Raw genomic sequence first — 23,095 nt, 5'->3', positions numbered from 1 at the left:
CAGTTTGGACCTGGTCTGTCTTGAGCTCCTTGGCCCCCCGTCGCCCAGGCGACACTCACACCCCGGCTCTGCTCTCCAGCCCCACGCCCCGCCTTCCTCTTCCCCACCTGGCCCCTGCGCCTGCCGCTCTGTCTTCCCAAAGCCCAGCTGTCCCGTCACTCCTGGTGCTTCAGCCACCTGTCAGCTGGGGCCGCGGGTCGGGCCTCTGGAGACAAAGGCAAGGGCATCAGCCACAGGTTTGTCTCAAGGAGAGAACAGGGAGACTAAAAGCTAACCTGAGAAAATTTGCTTTAAAAAAACAAGTTTGAGGTTTGAGAAGCTGAAAAGGAGCACTCATTACGTTACCTCCTAATCAGAAAGGGCTGTGACAGGGCCTGTTTCCGCCCCCACAGCCTGGCCGCCCCTCGCTCTCGCCCGCCCCACCCTCACGGGAAACGGGTTTTCGTAGGGCATGAGGTGCCCAGCCGACCGCTGGCACTCGAGACACAAAGCTCCGGCTGCCCACAGTGAGTCAGGAAACAGCTCCATACTCACGAGGGAGGGGCAGGGGCCAGGGGCCACCACGGGGCACCCACCTTGTCCATCTCACCAGCCAACTGCGGAGCAAAGAGGACTCCAAGGAAAAGCCTGTGTTTATTCCTTTAACGAGCTTGCAGATGAAACAAATCTAAGCTGCACCAGAGGCTTCCCAACAACACCGTCAGTTACCCTAACACACTAGCAAAAGCCTGAAAGGAAGGCATGGGTAGCAAGGACACATGTCCAACTCAGAAAACAACAAAATAACTACTGTCATGAGAGCTTAGGCTTTAATAAAAATCAGGCGTCTCCAGTAGCCTCATCTGCAGACCTGAGAGAAAGCGCTTTGAACTCACTACAATACTACCGGGAACCTGCTGAAGGCGTGACCCAGAGCCACGTTTAAACCGAGCCTATGCATTCCGGCTTATGTTTCCATTCATATAAAAGTTACAAGCACAGCCCTAGAATGGTTGGTTTCAGACATGTATTAGGCTGGGAGACGCTGGGCACTGCTCTCGGGATGCAGGACACGGCACAGGCTCGCTCCAGGCTGGCCAGCCGACGGGTCTGCTGCCGCAGAGGCAAGGCCCTCTGTTGGGGCTCCAGGCTGGCGGGGAGGAGGCCCAGCCTCTGCCGACATCTCTCGGAAGCAGAGCCAAGGGGTCTCTGCCCGACGTGGCACAGTTTCCTTGGCTCTCCGAGAAGGGGGAGGGTGCGCGCTCAGCATCTTCCCCCTCGCCTCTCTATCGTGGGCAAACGGTACTGCTTCAGGTTAGGCTTCATGTCCTTCTGTGTCTCTGTCTGTCAGAGAGAAATTACAGACGCTCAGCCGAGGCCGAGGGCAGGCCCAGAGCCTAGAGAGCCGGTGAGCAGCTGAGCAGTGGTACCTTCTTGTTGGCACCGCCATGCTTGAGGGGCTGCAGCACCTTCCCGTGGGGCCCGGATGCAAAGACGGAGTACAGCGACGGGCTGGAGTAGGAGGACAGCTTCGTGACACCCGGAAGTCTGAGTCTGGGCAGCTCTGTGAGGTAGGCCGGACCTCGCCTCTGGGGATGCTCCTCCTCCTGCCTGAGGGACTGTTTCTTAAAACAAAACAAAGGTCAGTTGACTACACAGCGGCTTCCCCTGCACGGAAACCAGGAAAAACAACAGAGGCTCAGGCACTATGTCTGCGGTTAAAATGTTAGAACAGGAGATGTGACCGTGAAGTGACCGGACCACACTCAAACATCCAGAATGCCCACAGCAAGGGGACTGTTTGCCAGAGCCCACGGCGACAGCCCCCGGAGATGGGCCATGAACACGTGTATTCTGCCCTCGGAGTCCATCCCGTGCTGGTGCTGAGCCCTCCCCTGGGGCAGCCGCCCTGTCCCGGGGGCTGGAATTAGGTGAGGCTCGGGGGCCCCAGCCACCTCCTGCTCTAACTCAATGTGGCCAGGTCTACCCACTGCCTAATTTTGTATGTCTGGTGAGCTGAGAATGGCTGTTACATTTTTTTAAAGGTTGAAAAAAATATTTTGTGACGTGAAAATGATGTGAAATTCACATTTCAGTGTTCACAAATAAAGTTTTATTGGCACACAGCCCCCATTCGTTTATGTATTGTCTACAACTGCTTTTGTGCTACAGCAACAGTTGAGTTATTGTGATAGAGACCATCTGGCCCTCGAAGCCTGGGACTTGGTGACATGCCGCCGCTAGCTGGGTCATGCAGGCAGCAAGGGTTGGCCAGGGGCCGAGAAGGCGTCTGCCATGCACTTGAGGTATCCCCAACCCTCCCTGTCGCTGTGCATGGTCACCACTGGAGGAGACACAGAGACTCACAAGGGGCTCCTCCTACACTGAGGGGCCCGCGCCCCTCTTCTGGGCCTGCTCACAGGGGCTGCTTGTTGTCAGTCCTCAGCTCATGGGGCTGACAGGGCTGAGCCACAGAGCCTGGGCCCTGGTGTTCTAATGGCTTGTGCCCAGGATCACAGGGGTGAGGGGGCCTTCCTCAGAGACACTGGCCTGCGAGTGTTGGCCCACTGAGCCAGGCTGGTCCAGTTCCAAGACTCGGTACCTGCTTCCGGCCCTCCTTGGCCACGTGCCAGTTGTTGCGGGCAGGCCCCGGGGCTGTGGGGTGCTCTGGGAGGAGAGTGTGTCTGTAGCTGGCCAGAGCCTGCTTCTCGGCTGCCCTAGGCGGGAGGGAAAGTCTCCCTGAGACCCAGGGCCACGCTGCTGCCACCCGGTCCCCACCGTCCCCACGTGCAGTGTCTTGTTGCCTCCTCTTCCCCCATGAACTGCCGCGGTGGGACTGGACAGCCTCAGGGCAGCGCCTCTCACGTCCACATCATGGTGGGCTGACGTGGCCCGTCCAGGGGGGCTGCCCTCTCCCCTCCCCTCTCGTCTCAGCCACTGGGGCCTAGGCCTTGGTCGCACCCCGGAGCCCTCTCTGCCCACCCCGCACGGAGCACATGTGGAGAGACGGCCTGAGCGCAGCGAGGTGCAGGATGCACAGCTGGCCACGTGCACCCACGGCCCGTCCCCATCGCGGGCACGTCTACCTCTGCTCCTGGAAGTAGGGGTGCTGCAGCGCCTGGTGGGCAGTGATCCTCTCATCAGGGTCATAGGCCACCATCGCGCACAGGAGGGAGTGGCATTGCGGGGACAGATTGGTTGTCAGTAGAGAGATCCCTGATCCCTTTTTAAAAGGAAAATCAAAACTCATAGCTCTCGACCTGTATTAAAAGCCCAATGATAATAAACAATCACGCCATTATTTAGAGCACTTGGCGGTCCTTCCCACGTCTCTAAAGGGGCCCTGGCGGAGGGGACAGCGTATGTCTGTGGGGGGAGGCTGAGATCTGTTGCGCTACAAAGGTGAGAAAACGACCTGTCCTAGGAAAGACTACTGTCACATTTCCACGTGAAAAGAGTGAAATAGTTTAAAAAAAAAAAAAAAACAAAAAAAGACTCCAAAACAGTCCCCCTCCCCTACCCTCCCAGAATTAGGAGGTGGCCATGGCGGCCGACCCCTGGGCCTGGCCTGTGGGCTCAGAAGCCCCTCAGCCCCGGCCTTAGCTTCACCTTGGGTCAGACTCCAGCCCCCGAGTCTGCGGCGGCCTCGGGGCGGCCAGCGCGGCTGGGCCAGCTGCACGACAGCCCATCCCCGTGGGGCTGCTGGGGACTGTGTAACTCTCCAGGGACAACAGTGAACCGGCCCTGCAGAGCCTGAGACCCCACGGAGCTCCAGAAGAGCCTGCATCTGGGATCCCCGGGGTGCCGGCCAGGAGCAGCCGGGTCCTGGGGAGGCCGAGGGGGCCCAGGTCGGCTCCACACTTACTGTTTGAACTTGGTAAGCGTCTTCTGAGCAGGCGTGCCGATGATATCATGGATCTTGGAGATTTGGTCCAGTTCGTTGGCTCCAGGAAAGAGAGGCTCCAGACTGGAGGGTAAGGACAGGGCACACGGTGGGCAGGGCCGCGAGCCTCTCCAACCTGCCCCGTGGGGCTGCCCACTCACGGCCGTGGGCCCTCACGGCTTAGCCCCGACCAGGCTGCAGCGCCCACCTCAGCCCCGGCATCCACCTCGGCCCCAGCACCGACCAAGCTGCAGCGCCCACCTTCGCCCTGGCACCGACCAGGCTGCAGCGACTCCCCTCAGCCCCGGCATCCACCTCGGCCCCAGCACCCACCTTTGCCCCGGCACTGACCAGGCTGCAGCGCCCACCTCAGCCCCGGCATCCACCTCAGCCCCAGCACCCACCTCGGCCCCGGGGGCCACCTCGGCCCCGGCACCGACCTCGGCCCCAGACAGCCCTCACGCGGCCCTCGGGCTTCCTCTCAGCAGCCCGCAGCCACGCGCTCTCGGTGTCTCGCGGTCACCACACTGCCCACCCCCCGCCCCAAAGCCATCCGCGGCCATGGTGGGTGAGCAGTTGGGGCACTGTGTGCGCCCTCTCCCTGGGGCTCACCCCTTGAGAAGCAGTGTGCTGAGGGGACGGCCCGTCCAGCCCAGCCACTCCTCCGCCCCCCTCTGAGGGAGCGGGCCAGAACCCGCCAGAGAGAACTGCTCCCGGGCTGAGCACACGGAGGCCCGACGGTGCCAACGGCACAGTTCTGCCGAGGCCAGCCCTGGTGTGCCCCCCGTGACTCCCCCAGTTCAGCCCTGTCTGCCATCCTCCTCTCACCCCTCCCAGAGAAGCGGCCGCCCCACCTCGGCTTTGCTCGTGTTCCTCAGCCCCAAACACAAAACAGAATTCCCCTGGGCCGGCTCCTTTCTCCATCCCCACAGTCACCATGTTGTGGACAAGCCTTGTTCTTGCCACTCCCTCCGGGCCTCTCCCCCGGGGCAGCTCTCAGGCGCCCTGGCCTCTGAATCCGCGCAGGACAGTCTCCACACCCAGCGTCTGTCCGAATGCTCCTGAGAGCTTCTGAAATGCATCCTCATCTGGTCCCCTCAGCTGCCCAGTCGGGAGGCCAGCACACAGCCAACACCTCCAGGACAGTGTCCAAATCTCATGACAACCACGTTCACAATGCTGACAGGTGTGGGCAGGTTCCACACGAATCCTTCCAAGCAGAGAAAGCGCAGCCAGCCCCAAGTGTTGGCCGTGGCGCCTGTGCTCGTGGCCGGCTGGCGTGGACACCTGTCTTCTCTTCAGGACTCCAACCACCGACTGTGCTGCAGAGACTTGCTCTCTCAATTAAGCATTTTAAAATAATTAAACATTTCTGAATACTGCGGCCAGTTGTCACTCTAGTTTAATAATGAAGAGCTAGTGTTTATTATTAGACTTTAGTCATTCTGCTTCCGGCCTCGCCTAAAAAGTGGCCCTGAATCCTTGGCGAAGCCTGAGGGGACCGAGCTCTCCTTTAGAGCCATCAGGCTACTCAGTCTCTCCATCGCAGATACCTGCGCCCTGCAGGTGGCCGATGCGTGAACTGTTGGGTGGATCAAACAGTTCTTGGGATGAAAGATTTTCTGAACCCACAACACAGCTGTGTCTTTTTATCAACACAGGACTTTTAATCAATATTGTTGTTGTTAGATGTTGTTGAGCAGGCCCCTGACTCATGGCAACCCCATGCACAACAGGATCAGATTATTGTGACCCACAGGGTCTTTCACGGCTGATTTTCAGAAGTAGATCACCAGGCCTTTCTTCCTAGTCCATCTTAGCCTGGAAGCTCTGCTGAAACCTGTTCAGCATCATAGTAACATGCGAGCCCCCACCGACAGATGGGTGGTAGCTCCACATGAGGTGCATTGGCCGGGAACAAACCCAGGTTTCCTGCATAACCAAAAGCAAAGCAAACCCACTGCTGTCGATTCCAACCCATAGCAACCAGCTAAGTGCTTAACCACTGTGCCACCAGGGCTCCTTTTGATCAATATGAGCAACACAAAAAGTGTCTGAAATGCAGCTTGCAGACTGTCAGATGAGCGGACGGTTAATTCAAAAAGGCAGCAACTGCAGCAGCTGTCATCTACCGAGTTCTCTCACGTGCACATCACCGTCCCCGCAAACACCTGACATGAATTAGCAGATACAATCCTCACAACAGACACCTAAGGTGCTAGCCCCCATCTCAAGGATCTGAAGCCACACGTTTCTTTACGTTGTAACATCTCGGAAACCAGCCTGCGTTTACAGTCCCTCCATGGTGTCTCACACTGCCCGCCAGCCAGGTGACAGTCAGGATCTAGTTTTGTTAAAACCTCTCACTGAACCTTCTGGTACAATCAAGCACCAGCAACAAAGCAGCTTAGACTAGAGCGGGGGTTGGCAAACTTTATTCACTAAGGGCCAGAGAGTAGGTATTTTCAACTTTATGGGCCATACACCTCTGTCACAACTACTCAGATCTGCTATTGCAACACAAAAGTAACCCTCTGTTAAAAAACCCATTGCCTTCAAGTCGATTCTGACTCGTAGCGACCCTATAGGACAGAGTAGAACTGCCCCATAGAGTCTCCAAGGAGTGCCTGGTGGATTTGAACTGCCAACCTTTTGATTAACAGCTATAGCTCCTGACCACTATACCACCAGGGTTTCCAAAAGCAGCCCAAGAAAATGTGTAAACAGACTTGGCTGTGTTCCAATAAAACTTTATTTACAGAAACAGACATCTGGCACATAGGCCACAGTTCAGATGAAATAAAGAGCATCATCCCCATTTGACTCAGTCCAGCAGTCCTCGTGCCAGGCACCATTGTGGGGCTGACACACAGCACACAGGCCCCCGCTCTGGCCTCTGCCCCACTCCCCGTATGGCTAGCATTCCAGCAGGGGGACAGGCCGCACGTAGCCAGCAAATGAGAGCGCCTCCCCAAGCCTGGGGTCATGAGGGTGTCTGAGGGCAACTGGGGAGGGCCCTCTGCAGAGAAGACATGTGCAGGCCCGTGCTCCAGGGCCACGTGCCCTCACCCCCCAGCACCAGCATGGGCTGCACACAGAGCAGGTGCCCATGCTCTAGTGCTGGCCGACAGGAACATGGGGCGGCCCCTGGCCGACAGGGACATGGGGCAGCTCCTGGCCGATGGGGACGTGGGGTGGCACACACGGTGAGCCTCTCTGCACAGGGCACAGGTTCCAGTGGTGGCAGAGGAACACCACAGAGCACCTGCTGTAGCACCAAAAGCAGGTAGGCCCCCTTGTGGCCTCGCTGACTGGCCACCACGCGAAGATGCAGGACGGCGTCACTGACACCTCCACTTTTCGAGAGAAGGCAGAAATAGAGATTTTTATGTGAACTCTCCTAACTCCAGAGCGCTGGTGGCGCAGTGGTTGAGAGCTCGGCTGCTAATGAAAAGGTCGACAGTTCGAATCCACCAGCTGCTTCTTGGAAACCCTACGGGGCAGTTCTACTCTATCCTCTAGGGTCTCTGAGTCGGAACTGACTTGACGGCAACGGGTTTGATTTTGGGGTTCTCCTAACTCCAGTGGTTGGCTGAAATAAAATAAGCACAGCATAACAACGAAACAGTGCGCAAACCAAGCGAAGCGCAGCTGTAGCTGGACACAGCCCCAGGGCCCGCCTGCCGCCTCGGCTGACGTGTTTCTTACGGAAATGTGGTTGAGAACCATCTCACAAGTCCTCCATGGACTGTCCTCTGCAATGCCAGCAGTGGCTGTCACTTGGAGGTGTTGTCATTTCTAAAGGAGTCTTTTCTGTAGCAGCAAACAGTACTGTGATTAGGCCACTCGAGAGTTTGGGTATTAGGAAGCCTGAAGAAGGTGCCATTTTCTTCCTTTTTGGGTTATAAATTGAGGGGCTCAGAATCGACTTGTCAGCAACGGGTTTGGTTTTTTTGGTTTGAGATCAATTATCCTATCCAGACAACATTGCATTCATGTTTTCTTGGCCCCCCCTGCCAGGGGACACGGAATGGCAGAACTGGGGTGCAGAGCCTACTCCCCCCACCTCCCCAGGGCTTGGCTTCCTCAGCCCCAAGCACAGTGGGTACTCATGGCAGATGGCACTCTCGGGAGCCATCTGCATGGGGACAAGAAGCTAGAAGGTCTGCACTCAACTCACAGCCACACCTCTGTCCATGTCTCTCGACCCAGGCAGCCAGTCACAGAACTCCAGAGCCATTCACAGAAAACACCAGGACATGGCCAAAAGCATTCATCCAGCCTCCAAAGCCACCTACCAAAACACACCAGAGCACAGCTCCCTCTGTTCTCTTTGCTGGAAAGAGATTAAGTATCAGCACTCTTTTATCTCTAGGGCCTGCAGAGCAGAAAATTGAAGTAGTGTATTCACTCTAACAAAATTCTACTACAACAAGTAAGTTGAAGCTTCATCTCCTATGACGTTTTATTATACGGGTATTTCTTACTCATCTTTTAAGATAATACAGGTAGTCCCAACTTACAACAGGGTTCTGTTCCAACGACTCTGTTGTAAATGACGTAAGTCAAATACCTCATTTTATTTTTTAGTTTTCACTATTATTGCCTTTTATTGTCAGTATCTTTATAAATCTGATCTTTATTTGTCTTTTGGGGTTGGAAACATTACATATAAACTTACAGATGAAATGACAGAATACCAATTGAGATGTTTCAACAAATGGATCCAGTACGGGAGTTGCTCACTCATCTATGCCAAGAAATTTGGAAGACAGCTACCTGGCTAACTGAGTGGAAGAGATCCATATCTGTGCCCATTCCAAAGAAAGATGATCCAACAGAATGTGGAAATTATAGAACAATACCATTAATACCACATGCAAGTAAAATTTTGCTAAAGATAATTCAAAAGCGATTGCAGCAGTACATCGACAGGGAACTGCCAGAAATTCAAGCCAGATTCAGAAGAGGATGTGGAACAAAGGATATCACTGCTGATGTCAGATGGATCTTGGCAAAAAGTAGAGAATACCAGAAAGATGTTTACCTGCGTTTTATTGACTATGTAAATGCATTCGACTGTGTGGATCATAACAAATTATGGATAACATTGTGAAGAATGGGGATTCCGGGACACTTAACTGTGGTCATGCGGAACCTGTACACAGACGAAGAGGCAGTCATTCAAACAGAAAAAGAAGATACTGCGTGGCTTAAAATCAGGAAAGGTGTGTGTCAGGGTTGTATCCTTTCACTATACTTACTCAATCTGTATGCTGAGCAAATAATCCAAGAAGCTGACTATATGAAGAAGAACATGGTATCAGAATTGGTTTAAGACTTATTAACAACCTGTGATACGCAGATGACACAACCTTGCTTGCTGAAAGGGAAGAGGACTTGAAGCATTTACTGAAGATCAAATGTATGGATTACACCTCAACACAGAGAAAACAAAAGTCCCCACAACTGGACCAGTAAGAAACATCATGACAAACAGAAAATATTGAAGTTGTCAAGGATTTCATTTTACTTGGATCCACAATCAATGCCCATGGAAGCAGCAGTCAAGAAATCAAACAATGTACTGCACTGAGTAAATCTGCAAAACACTGAAGTGTTCAAAAGCAAAGATGTCGCTTTGAGGACTACGGTGTGCCTGACCCAAGCCATCGTATTTTCAATCATCTCATATGCATGCAAAAGCTGGACAGTGAGTAAGGAAGACGGAAGAAGAATTGACGCCTTTGAATTGTGATGTTGGCAAATGCTGAGTCTACCAGAAGAACAAACAGGTCTCTTGGAAGAAGTGCAGCCAGAACGCTCCTTGGAAGCCAGGATGGCGAGACATCATCTCACAGACTTTGGACGTGTTTAGCAGGAGGAACCCGTCCCTGGAGAAGGACGTCATGCTTGGTAAGGTATCAAAAACAAAAACCAAACCCGTTGCCGCCGAGTCGATTCTGACTCATAGCGACATTATAGGGTCAGCGCAAAAGAGGAAGACTCTCAATGAGATGGACTGACACAGTGGCTATAACAATGGGCTCAAACAAAGCAACGATTGTGAGGCTGGCACAGGACTGGGCAGTGTTTGGTTCTGTTGTACACAGGGTACCTATGAGTCGGAACCGACTCAACGGCACCTAACAACAACATGTAGTACATGTTACTAATAATCAGATGTACCAAAAAAAAAAAGACAGTCTTGAGCGTGGTTCATCATAACTCGAATACATCGTAAGTTGGGGACTACTTGTACCTGGACCCAGCGCATAGATACCCTGGAATCACACGGTGCCCATAGCCCACCAGGAAGAGCGTGCGTTCCCACCCAGAGGGCAGCCCAGAGGGCACTCTGCCAGCAGCACGTCTCCCCCAGCCACCAGGACGCCTGGGGCCCACAGGAAACATCCAGACAAATGTATTAATCCTCGTGGTTTTAAGAGTCTCGTTCTCTCTTTTGCTTAAAAACAGCTGCCGCTGACTCTGACTCATGGCAACCCCACGTGTGTCAGAGTAGAACTGCTGCGCAGGGGTTTCCAATGGCTCATTTTTCGGAAGTGGATCATCAGGCTTTTCTTCTGGAGCGCCTTCTGGGTGGACTCAAGCCTCCAACCTTTCTGCTTGCACTACCCAGGGCCCCCTCCCTTTTGCTCAGCCTTTCTATTCCCACGTTGCCAACAGGCCCTAGGTGTCTTCTGCCAAGAGGCAAGATTCAGGTCCTCATCCCCGTCTGTGCGCACAGCAGCGTCTCCACAGTGACGTGTGAACACACACACTAACTGCAGTAAATAACTACGATTACAGGCATGGAGTCGGCCCAGGTGAGCTGTGTTGACAACTTTGGGTCAGGCCTTGTCAGCACACGAGTCCCAAGAAAGCCCTTTGGTTTTCAGAGCTTGTGTGGCTTTTGGAATTGTGAATAAAAGATTTTAGATCAGTATAAATGAATTAGTTCATGTCACATGCCAGAAATACAGCTTTGGTATTAAGACTAGCTTCTGTTCAGGAAACCACCAATGTCTTACGACTAAAAGATAGGAAAGGAAAATGTGGGTGCCCAGAAAAGCCACCCTGAGCGGGGGAAAGAGCAGGGTGCACAGCCCAGCACGTGTGGCCCCTGGCCCTCTCGGGCTCAGATCCCATACTACGAGGTGCCAGCAGCCACTGAGTTCTTAACATTTAAGTGTTGTAAAATGCGTTCCAAATTAATTCAAGGAATTTTGGCAGAGGAGAAACTTTTAACTTCAATTAAACTACTACTCAGCTTTCCAAAAATCACACACAGTCAGTTATCATTCGTGTGCTCTGGAATCAGAAGAGGGCGCGCCCTGAGGCGCCATCTGTCTGTACTGATGAAGCGGCCAGCGAGGAAGAGTACTGATGGCCGGGCTCCCTGCTGGGCATCACCCAGACGTCAGACCACAGATGCCCTCCTCGAAGGCCATGTCCACCCCACACCCTCCTCAGCTTCTTTAATGACGTCCCACCCCCCTCTGAGTGGGACAAACTCTTGCCTCTTCTTCCCTGGCCACTGCTCCTTCCAGCCATGAAGCCCAAAGGCCAGGGGTGTGGAGGCCCAAGGGAGGGATGTCAGGATGGCAGCCTTCTAGAGTGCCACAGTGCCAGCAGGTGCCTCAGTGCCCTACGGTGACCTGATCTGTCTGTGCTCTGAGAGCGTGCCACGGGGGCTGCCCTGCTCACACCTCCCAGGACAGGCCACAGAAGGTGGCGGCAGGCAAGTCCACCTCTGTTCCTGAACACACGGTAATCAATCATTTCATTTAAGCCGGTGTGATGGTGGCAAAGGAATGTTGGTCTAGTGTCCATGAAAAGCAAGCGTGCAGAAGTATTTGACAAAAAGTAAAACGAAAGCCTAGGAAATTTTCTGTTAAATTAAAAACAGTAAAAAACCAGAATGGCTTAGAATCTGCGTGCTGGAACGTGCTGGCCTACAGCTCCACAGCCTGGCTGAACCTGCCATCTGACCCCCCATACTCAGCCTATGGGGTCAGACGGGGTTCCACCTGCACTGTGAGGTCACCCCACCATTCACCCTCATATCAGCCTATGGGGTCAGGTGGGGCTCCACCTGCACTGTGGGGTCACCCCACTGTTCACCCCCATACTCAGCCTGTGAGGTCAGACGGGACTCTGCCTGTACTGCAGGGTTCTCCGGGCGAGGCCAGCAGCCCTACCTGGCGATCTCATAGAACACACAGCCGGCACTCCACACGTCCATCTTATAACTGTAGTAGCCGTCAGTGAGCAGACACTCAGGGGACCGGTACCAGCGTGTGGAGATGTACTCCGTGTACGGCTGCTTGGAGTAGACGCTCCGGCAGGACCCAAAGTCCCCCAGCTTCAGGACGTCCTGCTGCAGGGGTGGGGCAGAGGCAGCATCATCTCCCTGAGCAGCTGTCTGTCTTCCACAGTCTCAGATCCCGATGCACTAAAGGAGAACTTACAAAACCCTCAACCAGCTTATACAACACAAATCACTAGCTTTTATAAGCACCTGGAAGTAGCTTCTAACAGAGGGGTAAGTGATGTTTCTGTTCAGTGGAATTTGTCTGCAAATATTCTGGCTCTCTGTGTTTTCCATATATTTCCAAATGTCTATAGGTTTGGAACCTAACTCAGCTGTTAACCGAAAGGTCAATGGTTTGGACCTACCAGCTGCTCCGTGGGAGAAAAATGTGACAGTCTGCTTCCACAAAGATTACAGCCTTGGAAACCCTATGGGGCAGTTCTACTCTGTCCTATAGGGTTGCTAGGAGTCAGAATCGACTTGATGGCAACGTTTTTTTTTTTTTTTATAGGTTTGGAAAATGTTTCAGTGGTAGTGTGATTCTACAAATGAATTACACACAATGATAGCACGTTCTCTTATGGCTCAGTCTCCTCTTCGCTGTCCATCTTGGCTGGAAGCTCTGCTCCGGGTTTGGGGAGGTGGCCACACTGCACCTGTGCTGCGCAGAGCCCACAGGTCTGAGACTCTCCTGACAGCAAGTCAGACATGTGCAGGGAAATAGGTCTCAGGTACTTCTATTTACTTCACCCCTCACATTTCAAGGTAACAAAATAAAGGCCATAAATGAACAGAGCTTATTAAAATACCTAATTACGATTCCAATTAGTCCACACCCAGTGGATAGAAATAGACGTGCTAAGAATAGGCTGTAAACAAACAATAAAAAAAAACAACTCACTACTGCCTAGTCCATTCCAACTCACAGTGACCACACAGGACAGAGCAGAACTTCCCCATAGTATTTCCAAAGCTGTAAATCCTTACAGAAGGAGATTGCCACATCTTTCTCCCACGGAGTAGCTGGTAGGTTTGAACCACTGACCTTTTGGTTGGCAGCTGAGCACCTTAACCATTGTGCCACCACGGCTCCTTCAAGAATAGGCTATAAAAGCCGGGGATGATTCTCTGTTTGTTGCTGTTGTATGCCATTGAGTTAATTCCTGTAGGGTTTTCTAGGCTGTAATCTTTATGGGAGCAGATCACCAGGTCTTTCTCCATGGAGCTGCTGGTGGGTTCGAACTGCTGGCTTTTCAGTTAGCAGTCGAGCGTTTAACCACTGCACCACCAGGGCTCCTTTTGAAGATTTAAAAGAATACAAAAATATCCATCACTCAACAAGGTAAAATTCACCATGTCTGGCATCCAATCAAAAATATCATTAAAATTTTGAAAGAAAAACCGTCAACCTAGAATTCTATACCTAGTGAAAATATCTTTCAAAAATGAAGGTAAAATACTTTTTCAGGTATATAAAAGAATGTACTATAGTATAAAATAATTTATCAGCAGCAGACCTGTACTACAAAATTAAAGGAATTTCTTCAGGCAGAAAAAAAATGAGACCAGATAGAAACATGGACCTACACAAGAAGTGAACTGGAAACGTTGCCCACATGAGTAAATATATAAGATTTTTTTCTTATTATTTAAATCTGTTTAAAAGATACTAACTGGCTGCTTAAGCAAAAATAATAACAATGTACTGTGAGGTTTAAAACCTGTGTAAAAGTAAAAGGTATGACAATGGCCCCAAGGCTGGGAAGTACACTATCGTGAAGTTATCACGCTTTGTGAGAAGTGGTGTGATGTCATTTGAAGATAGATATGAGGCAAAGATGTATACTATAAACAAAAAACCAACCACTGAAATAACAAAACAAAGAGGTATAGCTAATAAGCTAACAAAGGAAGTAAAATGGAATGACTTTTTTAAAGTCAATACAAAACAAGGCAGAAAAGGAAGCAGAAGGAATAACGGAAGACTACTCAGCAAGGAAAAGGAATCAACTATTTATACATGCTATCGTGGATGAAGCTCAAAATAACTACGCTGAGTGAAAGAAGCCAGACAGAAAAAGAATACATACTGTATGATTCCGTTTATATGACATTTTAGAAAATGCAAACTAATTCAATGTCACAGAATGTAGGTCAGTCATTGTCTGGGGACAGGAGGTGGGGAGAGAGGGATTACAAAGAGGCAGGAGGGAAATTTTGGGGGGTGTGGAATACCTTCACTATCTTAATTGTGATGATGGTTTTGTATGTTCATATGTCAAAAGTCATCACATTTTATGCTTTAAATATGTGCAATTTAAGTGGCTTTGGAGTAGGACAGACCAGAGCTCAGATCCTGCCTCTACCACTTTTATATTTAGAGGGTTTAGAATGATCACTTGAGTGGTATTTATTTCGGATATAGTTGTGAGAAGGTGCCTAAGATTATTTTCTTCCAGATGTATAGTCAGCTAAGTAGACGATAATGCACAAGCAACATTTTCCAAGCTGGAAAAAACAAAACTATAGCAACCATGGTATCCAGCTATCTGGAATCGAAACTATATTTCCTCTGAAAGCTTTCTTTATTCTATTTTTATTTGGATATCAATTTTTCGTATAGAAGTTCTTACCTTTACTAATATATTTTCTGGTTTTACATCTCTGTGAAATATTCCATTTCTGCATTCAATATAAAAGGAAGAAGAGAATTAATTGTACCTCATTGATTCAAATTCCTTTACACTGTATTTTTAAATGAATGCTAACACGTTTTATTAACGTCTGAGCTGCCCGATCTCCAAGTGTACCTGTGCATATGCTCGAGGGATTTACATAACTGGTACATATAGTGCATAATTTTTTTTTCTGATAATGGGTGTCTTCTCCCTGTGCAATCAAGAAAGCAGGTAAATATGGTTACAAATGGTACATATTCCTTTTGGTAAATCAGAAATACAATAAATTTTTATTTAACACTGTGTGAAAATACAATTTCCTCCATGAAAAATAATCTGAAGAAGTTTTACGGAGCATACCTATAAAATGTACCATTTAAAAAACATACTGGCATGATTTCATTTAAAATCACAGTGTATGCATTTTTAAATGGACTTTATTTTTTACAACTGTGTTAACCTATTGCCGTCGCGTCAATCCCAACTCATAGCAACCCTACCGGACAAAGTAGAACTGCCCCATAGGGTTTCCAAGGAGTGGCTGGTGGATTCGAACTGCCGACCTTCTAGTTAGCAGCCTAGCTCTTAACCACTGCGCCACCAGGGCTCCTAGAACCATGTTAGGTGTGCAGAAAGTACAGAGAGTTCCCACATACCCCCCTCCCTTCTCCACTTTCCATAGTTTCTCTTGGGTCAACATCGTGCGTTCCTGATGGATTATCATTAACTGAAGTTTGCGGTTTACATGAGGGTCACTCTTTGTGTTGTCTTATGGGTTGCTGTCATGCGTCCACCATTACAGTGTCATGCAGTTTCCCTGGCCTGTGCTCCACCTGTCCATCCCTCCTGCCTCCCTCTGGCAACCACTGAGTTTTCGCTGTCCGCGTAGGTTTGCCTTTCCCATAATGTCACAGAGCACATGCATCTCCGTCCCAGTGACAGCTGCACTGAGCGGCAGTCACAACAGCAGCATGGTCTGATCATCTTAACCTGAGCTGCAGGGCTGGTCTTCCAGACCTCTCTCCTTCAAAGAGTGCGGAGTATGAAAAATTCAGCAGGCACTTGTAAATCCAGCGTCTTCGTAGGCTCCCTGACTGCACAGAGATTCCATTTAAAGTAGGGTAGATCACAGTTCAACAGACGTACACTTTTCAGTCCATGAACAGCAACGTGGAATCGTCTGGCTGTGACAGCCGCACCATCTTCTCGCACTGGTGCACGCACAGCTCACCATGTTTACGCGGCAGTGCCCTGCAGCCACACCCATGCTGATCCTGGCACCCATCACACGCCATGCCAGCTAGACCTTCTTTCCTGTAGCTTGTTTTTTAAAACAGCTTTACTGAGATATAATTCACAGACCATACGACTCATCCATTTAAAGTGTACAATTCAATGGTTTTTAGTATATGCAGAGATACATGCAACCATCACCACAGTCCATTTTAGAGCATTTTTATCATCCCCAAAAGAAACCAGGTGCCTTCAGCTATTCCTCCCCATCCCCACCCCCTATCCCCATCCCCATCCCCCCTCCAGCCCTAAGCAACCACTAATCTACTTTCTGTCTCTATACCCTTTACTCATTGCCGTTGAATTGATTCTGACTCATGGCGACCCTATAGGACAGAGTAGAACTGCCCACAGGGTTTCCAAGGCTGTAAATCTTCACGGATGCAGACTGCCACATTTTTCCCCCACAGAGTGGCTGGTGAATTCGAACCACCCATCTTTCAGTTAGCAGCCGAATGCTTAACCACTGCACCAGCAGGACCCCTTTTCTGTCGATAGATTTGCCTATTCTGGAAACGACATATAAATGGAATCATACAGCATGTGGTCTTTCGTGATTGGTTTCTTTCACTTAGCATGATGTTTGCAAAGTTCATCCATGTTGGAGCCTGTATCAGTACTTCGTTCCTTTTTATGGCCAAATAGTATCCCATTGTATGGATATACCAAATTGGTTTCTCCATTCATCGTTGGATATTTGGGTTGTTCCCACCTTTTGACTACTATGAGTAAAGTTGCTGTAAACATTTCTGTCTAAGTTTTTATGTGAACAGGTATTTTCGTTTGGGGCTGATATCTAGGAGTGGAACTGCTAGGTCACATGGTATCTCTAAGTTTACGCTTTTGAGGTATTGCTAGATGGCTTTCCAAAGCAGTCGTACCATTTTACATTCCCATCAGCAGTATGTGGGGGTTTCGATTTCTCCACATCCTCACTGGCACTTATTATCTGATATTGATCAGAGCCATCCTAGTGCTTGTGACAGTGGTAACTCATTGTGGTTTTGATTTGTATTTCCCTGATGACTAATTATGTTGAGTATCTTTTCATGTGCTTATTGGCCATTTGTGTATCTTCTTTGGAGAAATATCTATTCAGATATTTTGCCCATTTTTAAATTGGGTTACCTGTCTTTTTATTATTGAGTTGTAAGATTCTTTACATATTCTAGATACAAGTTTATTATCAGATACACGATCTGTTGTTGTTGCTGTTAGGTGCTGTCAAGTCAGTTCTGACTCATAGCGACACTGTCCGCTCCTGCGCCATCCTCACAATCGTTGCTATGTCTGAGCCCACTGTTGCAGCCACTGCGTCAATCCATCTCATTGAGGGTCTTCCTCTTTTCTGTTGACCTTCTATATGATTTTGGTGCCCTGATGGTGCAGTGGTTCAGAGCTCAGCTGCTAACCAAAAGGTCGACAGTTCGAATCCACCAGCCATTCCTTGGAAACCCTATGGGGCAGTTCTATTCTGTCCTAAAGCATCGCTATGAGTTGGAATCAGCTCGATGGCAATGGGTTTGGTTTGGCTTTGGTTTCTATATGATTTGTAAATATTTTTCTCCCATTCTGTGAGTTGTCTTTTCATTTTCTTAATAAGCGTCCTTTGATTCACGGAAGTTTTTAATTTTGATTAAGTTCAATTTACCTGTATTTCCTTTTGTTGCTTGTGCTTTTGGTGTCATATCTAAGAATCCATTGCTATATCCAAGGTCATGGAGATTTACCCTTATGTATACTTCTAGGAGTTTTATAATCTTAGTTCTTACATTTATGTCTTTGTTCCATTTTGAGTTAATTTTTGTATATGGTGTGAGGTAAGACTCCAACTTCATTCTTTTACATGTGGGTATCCAAGCTGTCCCAGCACCACTTGTTAAAAAGCTTATTCTTTCCCCATTGAGTGGTCTTGGTACCCCTGTTGAAAATCAGTTGACCAAAGACACATGGGTTTATTTCTAGACTGTTCTACTTGACTGATCTCTATATGTCTTATTATTGCTTTGTAGTAAGTTTTCAAACTGCAAAGTGGGAGTCCTCTAACTTTGTTCTTCTTTTTCAAGATTTTTTTGGTTATTCAGGGTCCATTGCTATTCCATATAAATTTTAGGATCAGCTTGTCAATTTCTACAAAGAAGCCAGCTAGGATACCACTAGGGATTGTGTTGAATTTGTGATCAATTTGGGAGTATTGCCATCTTAACAATATTAGGTCTTCTGATCCAAGAATATGGGATGTTTTTCCATTATTTAGATCTTCTTTAATTTCTTCCAATAATGTTTTGTAGTTTTCAGTGTTTATAAGTTTGGCATTTCTTTTGGTAAATTTATTCCTAAGTATTTTATTCTTTTTGATGCTATTATAAATGGAATTGCTTCGTTAAGTTCATCTTCAGATTGTTCACTGCAAGTGTATACAAATACAATTGATGGTGCCTGGCTGCCATTACTGAACATTTTGATCAAAGATTCTACAGAAGAATCCTGATCAAAGAGGGGAAAATACAGAACAAAATTTCAAATTCTCATGGACTGCAGACTTTCTGGAGCCAGGGAGGCTGGATGAACCCCACAAAACTATTGCCCTGAGATAATCTTTAAACTTTAAACCAAAAATATCCCCTGAAGTCATCTTAAAACCAAACAGTAGTTTAGCTGAACTAGTAAAAAAATGTCTGCCCTGAGCATTATGCTCTTTTAAGAACTATGGATATGGGATCAAACTGACAACAGCAACTTGAAAGATAAGATAGGAAACTTAGGGGACAATGAGTTTATGTTAAGTGGGGAGGAACAACTCAGAAAAGGAGGATGAGAATGGTTGCACAACTCAAAGAATGTAATGTCACTGAACTGTATATGTAGAAATTACTGCATTGGTGTTTTACTGTGTATATTCTCAAAAATAACAAAATAAAATTAAAAGAAAGAAATACAATTGGTACTTGTGTATTGATGTTGTATCCTGCAACCTTGCTTGTCTATTAGTTCTAATGCTTTTTTTAGTAGATTTCTTAGGATTTTCTATATACATAATCTTGTCATCTGCAAATAGTTTTACTTCTTCCTTTCTGATCTGGATGCCTTTATTTCTTTTCTTACTTTTTTTTTTTTCCTAATTACCCTGGTTACAACCTCTAGTATAACACTGAATAGAAGTGGCAAGAGTGGACATCCTTGTCTTGTTCTTGATCTTAATGGGAAAGCACCCAGTCTTTTGCCATTACATATAATGTGAGCTGTGGATTTTTTCTTAGATGCCCTTTGTCAGGTTGAGAAAGTTCCCTTCTAGCCCTAGTTTCTTGAGTGTTTTCATCATGAAAGGGTGTAGAATTTTGTCAAATGCTTTCTTCTGTGTCTGCTAAGTGATCATGCGGTTTTTGTTTTTATTCTACTGACAGGATGTATTACCTTAATTTATTTTCAGATGTTAAGCCAACTTTGCATTCCTGGGATAAATCTCACTTGGTCATGGTGTATCATGCTTTTTATACATTGCTGGATTCAGTTTGCTAGTATTTTGTTGAGGATTTCCGCTTCCATATTCATAAGAGGTATTGGTCTGTAGTTTTCTTTTCTTGTGATATGTTTGTCTGGTTTTGGTATCGGGTAATACTGAACTCATAGAATGAGTTGTGAAGTATTTTCTCCTCTTCAATTTTTTGAAAGAGTTTGTAAAAAATTGGTATTAATTCTTCTTTAAATGTTTGATATAATTCACCAGTGATGCCACCTGGGCATGGGTTTTTCTTTGTGGTAGTTTCTTGATTACTAGTTAATTATCTTTACTTGCTATAGGTCCAGTCACTTTGTCTTTTTCTTCTGGAGTCAGTTTCAGTAGTTTGTGGCTTTCTAGGAATTTGCCCGTTTCATCTAAATTAGCAACTGATTGATTGGTATACAATTTTTCATAGTATTCCTTTACAACAATCCTTTTTATTTCTATAAAGTTAGCAGTAATATCCCCTCTTTCGTTCCTGATTTTAGTAACTTGAGTCTTCTCTCTTTTTTTTTCTAATTCAATCTAGCTAAAGGTTTATCAGTTTTGTTAATCTTTTCAAAGAACCAGTTTTTGGTTTCACTGATTTTTCACTATCATTTTTCTATTCTCTATTTCATTAATTTCTGCTCTAATCTTTATTTCCTTCTTTCTGCTTACTTTAGGTTTTGTTTGCCCTTCTTTATCCTTTATCCAGTGTCTAAAAGTATAAGGTTGATTGTAAGTATTGAGTTGAGATTGTGCTTTTTTTTTTAATAGAGGCATTTACAGCTTAAATTCCTCTCTAAGCACCACATTAGCTGCATCCCATAAATTTTGGTACATCATGCCTTTATTTTTACTCATCTCAGATTATTTTCTAATTTCCCTTGTGATTTCTTCTTTGATCTATTGGTTATTTAGGAATGTGTTGTTTAATTTTTACATATTCATGAGTTTCCCAATTTTCTTTCTGTTATTTATTTCTAACTTTATTCCATTATGGTCAGAGAACAAACTCTGTATTATTTATATTCTTTTAAAGTTACTGAGGTTTGTTTTGTGGCCTAGCATATGATCTCTCCTGGAGAATGTCTTGTGTGCACTTGAGAAGAATGTATATTCTGCTGTTGTTGGGTAAAGTGTTCTATAGATGTCTGTTAGGTCTAGTTGGTTTACAGTGTTGTTCAAGTCTTCTCTTTCCTTGTCAATCATCTTCCTAGTTTTTCTATCCACTACTGAAAGTGGGATATTGAAGTCTCCAAATATTATTGTTGGATTGTCTATTTCTACTTTCATTTATGTCAGATTTTGCTTCATGTGTTTTGGTGCTCTGTTATTAGGTGCATACATGTCTATAATTGTTATAGCTTCTTGAAGGATTGACGCTTTTATTATTATAAAGTGTCCCTTTTTATCTCTAGTAACATTTTTTGTTTAAAGTCTATTTTGTCTGATATCAGTATAGCCACTCCAGTTTTTCTTTGCTCTTTGCATATCTTTTTTCCATCCTTTTACTTTCAAGCTATTTGTTTTCCACGTTTTAACATTTCTGACACTAGGATGCCCCTTACCCTGGACAGCATCCTAGAGTCGACACACTGAGCACAGCGCCTGCCCTGTAAGACACTCAGTACTTCTGGAATGAATGAATCAGTGCAGAACGACCGCCCATTGATCTGTACCAGCCTGTTTTCTACAATCTCTCTCTATAGACAGGTACTGGAAGAAATGGATTCAATTTCTCCAATTACCCAATTCCCCTGCTACTGGAAATTAAAGATCTTTATTTCTAAACAAAGTTTTAAACAAACATCTAAACACAAAGCCATTTGCTGGAAATTCTCCCCTCCCCTTGAGTTTTAAGATATCACACTTCAGGGAGCAAAAATAAGAATTCTAATAAAAGTCATATATCTTACATTGAGAAGCCCTGGTGGCATAGTGGTTAAGAGCTTGGCTGCTAACCAAAAGGTCAGCAGTTCAAATCCACCAGCTGCTCCTTGGAAACCCTATGGGACAGTTCTACCCTGCCCTGTAGGGTCGCTATGAGTTGGAATTGACTAGACAGCAATGGTTTTTTTTTTTAATCTTATATTGAGAGAATTGTTACTAACAAAAGAAGTCATGCTGTAGATTCTTTAAAAAGCAAAATGTTGGCTTACTGGTAGAAAGAATATTGCAAATGACGCTGATAAAGTTTAGTAGTTGTTTCGCTGGGTTGTATTTGACACGATACACTGATACTGTTAGATATATACACACATACACACACATGCACAGGATCAAAGTGAAGAATCTATTCAAATACATTATGTATTTGAAAATGTAATCACAGAGTTAACACCTCATTTATCCAGTCTACTGGGAATAAGATGGCTAATAAGTGAGATTTCTGAATAAATGAGGTTTACTCTTTGAACATGAAACCATTTTCTATTGTAGCCATTTTAAAGGGGAATCTTTTAAAAATATACACTTTCCTTAGAAATCAGTCAGGGCTATATCGTGTGGCTCTGCCTTCTCTGGCGTATTGCAGGGAATCTGGAGGCTAACCGCTGTTTGCCCAAACCACTCGTTTTTTTCTCCCCCTCAAGTACATGTTTTATATTTGCAGTCTCATCCCCTACACTGGACTGTTACCTGTCATTTTCTGTTGGCATGCTGATTTCTAGAAGTCCCTTCTACCTAACAGCTCTATTTTTAATAGGTTTTAGGCCAAGAAGCCAAATAACTGAGTTTGTTAGAATTGTAGTTAAAACCGGATTAAACAGATTCCTGAATGAGGAACTTACCTATAAATAAAATACACAAGGATTGCAACTTATAAGAAATACCACATAGTCCCAGATATAAGGCAATCTCGTATTTTCCCAATGAGGAGATCCAAAAGTTTTCGACCAACTTATATACACCAACTTTTATGGATACAGAAAAATTTGTCTACTTAACGGTATTTATTTTATTAGTAATTTACTAATACATGTTGTTGTTGTTAGGTGCCGCCGAGTCAGTTCCAACTCATAACGATGTATGTACAACAGAACGAAACACTGCCCAGTCCTGTGCCATACTCACAATCGTTATGCTTGAGCCCATTATTGCAGCCACTGTGTCAATCCATCTCATTGAGGGTCTTTCTCTTTTTTCTGACCCTCTACTTTACTAAGCATGATATCATCCAGGGACTGATCCCTCCTGGTAACATGTCCAAAGTATATGAGACAAAGTCTTGCTTCTAAGGAGCATTCTGGCTGTACTTCTTCCAAGACAGATTTGTTTGTTCTTCTGGTAGTCCATGGTTGTCATGGTTTGAATTATGTCCCCTAAAAAATGTGTGTATATCAAACAAATAGAAAGAGAACAGCAAAAAAAGCCCACAGCCACCGGAAGAAAGGAAATAGTAAAGATCAGAGCAGAAATAAATGAAATAGAGAACAGAAAAACAATAGAAAGAATCAACAAAA

At 46.6% G+C, this 23,095-nt stretch overlaps 1 protein-coding gene across 1 annotated transcript in view; it reads right to left on the bottom strand.

The window, feature by feature from the left end:
• Positions 1-1,242: 1,242 nt before the first annotated feature.
• MOK (MOK protein kinase) overlaps positions 1,243-23,095 on the bottom strand; it is a 46,962-nt gene continuing 25,109 nt past the window's right edge. The window contains exons 5-12 of the mRNA XM_012555643.2: positions 14,987-15,065; positions 14,810-14,858; positions 12,064-12,242; positions 3,845-3,946; positions 3,066-3,239; positions 2,582-2,696; positions 1,410-1,604; positions 1,243-1,323 (exon numbers count right to left, since the gene is read on the bottom strand). Of these exons, the coding sequence (XP_012411097.2) occupies positions 1,243-1,323; positions 1,410-1,604; positions 2,582-2,696; positions 3,066-3,239; positions 3,845-3,946; positions 12,064-12,242; positions 14,810-14,858; positions 14,987-15,065 (974 nt within the window). The remainder of the gene's footprint in view (positions 1,324-1,409; positions 1,605-2,581; positions 2,697-3,065; positions 3,240-3,844; positions 3,947-12,063; positions 12,243-14,809; positions 14,859-14,986; positions 15,066-23,095) is intronic.

This window comes from Trichechus manatus, unplaced genomic scaffold, assembly GCF_000243295.1.
Source record: "Trichechus manatus latirostris isolate Lorelei unplaced genomic scaffold, TriManLat1.0 scaffold00045, whole genome shotgun sequence".
In the NCBI taxonomy this organism is placed as follows: Eukaryota; Metazoa; Chordata; class Mammalia; order Sirenia; family Trichechidae; genus Trichechus; species Trichechus manatus.
Note: the sequence above shows the minus strand (reverse complement) of the source record. Positions and strands in the feature narration are given on the sequence as shown.